General features: G+C 35.5%; 1 protein-coding gene across 1 annotated transcript; it reads right to left on the reverse strand.

The window, feature by feature from the left end:
- Positions 1-1,811: 1,811 nt before the first annotated feature.
- LOC148179570 (nose resistant to fluoxetine protein 6-like) lies at positions 1,812-4,439 on the reverse strand. Its single transcript, XM_088030316.1, has 10 exons — positions 4,186-4,439; positions 3,928-4,142; positions 3,655-3,878; positions 3,347-3,611; positions 3,144-3,301; positions 2,931-3,096; positions 2,700-2,884; positions 2,350-2,651; positions 2,153-2,295; positions 1,812-2,105 (listed from the first exon to the last, which is right to left on the reverse strand). Exons 1-10 carry the CDS (start codon positions 4,379-4,381, stop codon positions 1,953-1,955), a joined length of 2,007 nt encoding a protein of 668 aa, XP_087886442.1. The 5' UTR covers positions 4,382-4,439; the 3' UTR covers positions 1,812-1,952.
- Positions 4,440-6,758: the final 2,319 nt, after the last annotated feature.

Here is a 6,758-nt window from a genome sequence, read left to right on the forward strand (position 1 = left end):
ATAAAATTCCCCTAAATGAGGGAATGACGTTTCAAATTCAAATCAAAAGTCAAAATAAATAACTATTGTGCGCCTCCGTCATTTTTCATGGCATTTGTGATACTCATTTGCGGCAAGAAAATCAAATTTTGAATGTCTAGGCAATCAAACGTGACATTTCGAATAGTTGGTTTTATTTTACAAGTTGGCATCGCTGCATAAATGTCAATTGTGTCAATTTGTGTGCAGATTTGGAGGCTACTGACCTTCGAAAATAATAAAGATAAATTAATTAAGTAGAGATTCCACAAAAATTTGCTGAAACAATTTGAATTTACATTAATCTGCAATCGTTTGATTTGAATGGGGTGCTACCAACCTATTTCCCAGCTGATGAAATTCCCCTAAATGAGGGAATGACGTTTCAAATTCAAACCAAAAGTCAAAATAAATAACTATTAATAATTGTCGGCGCACAAAATTTCGTGTTTGACACGGCTAGAAAATGTTTTGGAAATGCTCGGAAATTGAAATCCTCGCCCTCCGGGCTCGGATTTCAATACTTTCCTTGCATTTCCAAAAGACCATTTTCTATCCTAGTGAAACAAATAACTATTTATAATTGTCGGCGCACAAAATTTCGTGTTTGACACGGCTAGAAAATGTTTTGGAAATCCTCGGAAATTGAAATCCTCGCCCTCTGGGCTCGGATTTCAATACTTTCCTCGCATTTCCAAAAGACCATTTTCTAGCCTAGTGAAACAAATAACTATTGTGCGCCTCCGTCACTTTTCATGAGATTTGTGCTACTCATTTGCGACAAGAAAACTACCTTTTGAATGTCTAGGCAGTCAAATGTGACATTTCGAATAGTTGGTTTTATTTTGCAAGTTGGCATCGCTGTATAAATGTCAATTGTGTCAATTTGTGTCAATTTGTGTGCAGATTTGGAGGCCAATGACCTTCGAAAATAATAAAGGTAAATTAATTAAGTAGAGATTCCACAAAAATTTGCTGAAACACATTTGAATTTACATTAATTTGCAATCGTTTGATTTGAATGGGATGTTACCAACTCATTTCCCAGCTGATGAAATTCCCCAAAATGAGGGAATGACGTTTCAAATTAAAACCAAAAGTCAAAATAAGTAACTATTAATACTTGTCGGCGCACAAAATTTCGTGTTTGACACGGCTAGAAAATGATTTGGAAATATTCGAAAATTGAAATCCTCGCCCTCCGGGCTCGGATTTCAATACTTTCCTTGCATTTCCAAAAGACCATTTTCTAGCCTAGTGAAACAAATAACTATTGTGCGCCTCCGTCATTTTTCATGAGATTTGTGATATTCATTTGCGGCAAGAAAATCAACTATTGAATGTCTCGGCAGTCAAACGTGACATTTTGAATACTTGGTTTTATTATGCAAGTTGGCTTCGCTGCATAAATGTCAATTGTGTCCATTTGTGTGCCGATTTAGAAGCCAATGACTTTCAAAAATAATAAAGGTAAACTAATTAAGTAAATTTGGTGAAACACATTTGAATTTAAATTAATCTGCAATCGTTTGATTTCAATGGGGTGCTACCAACCTATTTCCCAGCTGATGAAATTCCCCTAAATGAGGGAATGACGTTTTAAATTCAAACCAAAAGTTAAAATAAATAACTATTAATAATTGTCGGCGTAGAAAATTTTGTGTTTGACACGGCTAAAAAATGTTTTGGAACGGGCTCGAATTTCAATAGGTACTTTCTTTGCATTTTCAGAAGACCATTTTCTAGCCTAGTGAAACAAATAACTATTGAGTCATTACAAGAATACTACCTACTATAATATGGAAAACGACTCTTTATTAAGTTGATACTTTCCCTGCAGTAATAAACCTAATAATAATAATTAAAAAACAAAAACCCTTCAATAACAAAGTGGTGAGCAATTAAACACAACACAAAATTATTAGTGAGCAACACTAAAAACTTTTTTCGGGAATCTTCTGACTAACTTCCCTTTTCTTGGGCACAGTAATATGGTTTTTGAGTGCTCCTATTGGAGCTTCAAAGCCAAGATATAACACAACAGAACAAGGTATAGTAATGGCATACAATCCTAAGAATATCAGGAACTGAAACTAGCAACTAACAATTTGTCAATTTATCATGCTTCACTTACATATTGCGGATTATTGTAGTAATTTGCTTCACTTCTACTACTGTAATACAGTTGTATTATAGGCATATGTATTAAGTACATACTGTACGTAAGTTTGCCCAAAACTTTGAAAATGTAATGTGATAGAAAATCGTTGATGAAACCTGCAAGCGATTTTCAAAACTGTACCATCGTAAAATTAGTTACAGTTAAAGTACCTCCATTGTTAGTTCCACAACTGTAGATAATATAGCATACGGCCAAAGACCAAGTCGGTTGAGCGAATCCGTTCCACATAGCCGAACGATAAACACTATATTGGCTTTCTACGACGCTTAGTTTATTTATGATCAATTTTATCATGGTATATAGAGACAATGCCCAAAGAGCCGCGTTTATAGCAGAAGGAATTTTTTTTCTGTGATATTTTAGCAAATAACCCAGAAACATTCCCAGAAGCCACGACGACACGTGATAAAATTTTGTTATGTAAAGTTCGTCCACGTGCTCCATGCTCCAACTAAAATTTAACTTAAAAAAATTATTGAATTAGATTAGTACTGTTTACTCAAAGACAGTCGATCCAAGTTTCTTGTTTATGGTAAGAACCATACAATATATTATTCCAGTTAAAGACGCCAAAATCATACCTCCTGCAACACGCTTGGGGTGATTCTTAATAAAAAATAGAATCAAAGGTGCATATAGGTAAAACTGACTGTCAATAGATAAATACCACATGTATCCACTACACTGCAGAGATGGTGTTAATACTCAAACTTTCTAGTTTATTTCTTACCTCGTAATAATTTGGAAGTCTAATGAAATAAAATAGAAACTCCCACCAAACTTTTTGACAACCTTGGTGCAGGCTTTTGATGGCAAGAGGTCCATAAGGCCCACTTGTCAGGAGTTTTAACACGCTTGCGTTCATAAATACCATAGCCATCATCGCTGGAGTTAACCTAAACTCTAAACATAACTATCGGTTTGCTTGAATTAAATACAAAACCTTAAAAGCCGAATCAAATAGAATGAAATTAAGTTGATAGAAATTCGTTCTGAAGCTTTCAAATATAAGTAACTAGCTAATAAGCCACTGATGGTGAAAAACGTCTCAACTCCATAAAACGAGTTCCAAATAAAAACACTTGAAATTAGGTACTTCCACTACAAATTTAACATATCGAGTTTGTTTTTTTAATAAAAAATTACCTCTGTCAAGATATAGATTGGATTTTTGACTAGCAAAGCACCGTACACAAAGACGTGGCCAATAATAATCCACATGTTTGTTAATACTTTAATTCCTCGCAGACACGATAAAGTGTTGTCATTCGAACTCTTCGAAAATAATTCTTCTAAGTTTGTAAAGACGGAGAAAGCGACAAAAATGTTTGAATTTTGTCCTAAAGATCGCAGTAGTAGATCGTAGATGGTACTTCCAATCACCAAAAGGAAAACCACAGCAAAAAAGCAACTGCGATAGGTTATTTAACTCAAGAATGAAGCGAAATGCTTACTAAATGGAAGAGTCTAGTTGTGTCGTCTCCACAGGTTTGTCTTTGTACAAACATAGATCGTCGATGACACGTCCTGTACCAGGCAATTTGAAGGATTTTTCTACAGCTTTCACGAGAACTTGGAGGGATCTTACAGAACAAGATTTTGGGATGCATACTCCCACAGAAACTGATTTGTTCTGTAAGGTGTTAAGAACGCTGTTACTGTCCAAATTACTTAATATCTGCGAAATCTTAGTATTATAAAATCGTGCTTTTATTGACTTTATACACATCATCAAGACCAGAATTCATTTTTCGGATATCCACAACAGGTGCCAGTTTGCCTAAGAACTCATCTTTCACTGACACAATCACACTGCAGTATTGTGATTCAATGGTTCTTCCATGATCAGTTCCTCTTATTGTCAAACATTGGTCGAAATCTCCAAATAGATGGATGTTGCCTCGTAGAAGTCCCGGATATATCTTACCGCTTGCGTCCAACACTGAGAGAATATCGAAAATGGTAGAAAAAAATTAAGAACTTACTTTGAAGTGCCCACAAGTTGGGATTATTGAAATCCACGAAGAAAGATTTCAAGTCTTGGGCACATTCTTTTTCGAGGACGTTTTGGTCGATGATTTTAATAAGTTTGGTTTTAAAGAGTTTGAACATGAATAAATTCACGGTGAAATGAGCAAAATTGGATGATATAAGAACAAATAGTACGACTACGACCTTCATGGTTGGGCAAGAAATGAGTCATATTCCGTTAGGTTGGAATTTACTACTTTAGTTAAGCGATAGCGTTCGTTTTAGAACTTAAAAGGGTACGATAACGTATTTTAATTGGCATATTTTGAAGGGAATATTGCTATTATTGGATTTTTTCATTTTACTTCTATTTATTCTGTTGGGTTCCAATGCTATACAATTTTTTTAGACTAAAATGAGCTTTGTTAAAGACCGGACCGTTGCTTCAATTTCAACGTCTATTACTGTTACACCATTAATAATGGCTGGGTCGTTTATCACAATCCACCTATATAGTTGAATGTCGGTTGTTCTTTTCGTCCTGGTAGCATGAGACATATTTCATGATTAAATTAGCATGTGCTTTCAACAGAACACTAAACACACTAAACAATATAGTGACCAGTAACTTCGGTGCAAGTTCGGCTGCCGTCAATGGCACAAAGCTCCAGTAATTGAAGTGATTTGCCATTTGTTGTTTTACTTGATCCCACATCGTATGTGTTCAGAATTTCAGATGACTAAGTTAAATGGGGTTGCTGGGCCCATTGCATAAACATAACGGCTTATTTCCAAATAACAAAAGAGGAAACAGCAGCACACCCCACTCAAACCTCTGTTGAGAGCTCTGATCTATTAGGTGGACCCCCGAAAATGTTTCCGTGTCAGACGCACGGCTTTGGCGAGCTACACAGAATGTATAAAGGCAATGAGTGTCTTTTGCAAGTCGAACGACCTCATCAACCGTAAGTTTCGGCATTTCCGACTGTAATTGTATGTCGGTTTGGTCATGTCAGAGTTTATGTGATGTGAACAGCAATATACCTGTATTCCGGATCAAGCAAACGCGCCTGACAGCTCCATTCAACTGTTCTACCCGGTGAATCAATAAGCGTTTACTTGGGCCCAGCCAGGGATATAATATGCAGGCGCATATCCGTTTATTTGTCTGGCGGGGGTCGTTTCTCATCAGGCAAAAATACAAAACAGGAAACATGTAGGAGACGGCGTATTGTGAGCTGAGTGGGGACGCAATGGACAATGCGGTTGTGAGAGCTTTTATCGAAATTACGATTTTTTTATTGCCACTTTTACTAATCTAAAACATGGACAGTGAAAATTGTATTCCACCCGAGAAAACACAGAATCTATACATCAATTTCACTTAATTTATTAGTCAAGACAATAACGAGGTGAAAATTTATCAAAGGATTTTTTTTATCACCCGATACCAGTTTGTTCAGACTGAAAGACTACAGTAGTATCAATCTATTGGATTTACTGCATATTTATTAGAGATGATGTGTCTACTCTGTATACAATTTATGTAAATATTTCTTCATTACGACACTCCATCAATTTTTCATTAATTGAAAGCTTTATAATTGTGAACACTAGTTACCAGTCATGCATTCCACATGACAATGAATTTTAATAGCAGCCATTACCAAACACAGGTAGCACTTGGGCAAGAATTATATTCATAAAAACTAGTATACATATAATGTTCGTTTTGCGTGAATAAAACAATTTATGGTCAAGCTAATTTATTTTATCTTTAAAACAACGCAAGAATATGACAAATATGTAGCATTTGTTTAGTTGGCCATTAAAATCATATTTTTACATTTTCGTATTTGTATCTAGATTCATATATTATGCACGCTTAAAGGATAAACTTCATTTCTTGTTTTACATAGTAAAATGCAGCGCCCATGGAGATATGTTGGTGACCACAGTTTTACAACAAAATTTGTAGATAATAAAAATAAAATTTGCTGCAATTTTATTCAGACAAATATAAATCATTATTCAAAGCCAGTTTTCGTTGTAAATAAGCCTCTTTGGTGCAGTTGCAGTTTTCTGTCTTGTAGTAGCATTGTCTTCGGTACATTATTATTTCATCGAACTTTTCAATGCACTTCCCGCAAAATTGACTTTTTTCCTGAAAAGGAAACTTGAAAATCCTTTCTATAACATAAATTGCCCGTAAAATAATCACCGACGGAAAACTTTGGAAACTTACTTAGAGATTACGTCCTACAGAAAAAGTATCTCAACAAAAGACAGATTAGTCCATCCTCGACCGAACCTCATTTTTCTGTTATTATTTATTAAGCAACGCACAGAGAATTCTTTTATAAATAAAGCGGTTAATATTTCAGCGGCACCTGAAACGGCGCTTTCGCCGAACGCGAACTAATCCGGCAAAGAGCTTTTAAAGGGTAAATTTTTCAAAGGGACAGGATATATCCGAATGGCAGTCTGTTCGTACGAATGTCTTGGAAAACAAACGATTCCACTACCAAAAGGAAAAAGACCGAAGATGACCACAAGATAAATCCAACGAAAAGATCGCGGTCAGACC

The sequence above is a fragment of the Gnatocerus cornutus genome, chromosome 2 (assembly GCF_029298725.1).
Source record: "Gnatocerus cornutus isolate USDA-ARS CGAHR chromosome 2, icGnaCorn1.1, whole genome shotgun sequence".
Lineage (NCBI taxonomy): Eukaryota > Metazoa > Arthropoda > Insecta > Coleoptera > Tenebrionidae > Gnatocerus > Gnatocerus cornutus.

Bases quoted from the DNA above. Each gene is read 5' to 3' on its own strand.
- LOC148179570 (XM_088030316.1), bottom strand. From the start codon at position 4,381: ATGAAGGTCGTAGTCGTACTATTTGTTCTTATATCATCCAATTTTGCT. The intron at 3,612-3,654 runs GTAAGCATTTCG...AACCTATCGCAG, and splicing joins CAACTAGACTCTTCCATTTA to TTGCTTTTTTGCTGTGGTTT. The intron at 2,106-2,152 runs GTAAGTGAAGCA...TGCTAGTTTCAG, and splicing joins ACTACAATAATCCGCAATAT to TTCCTGATATTCTTAGGATT.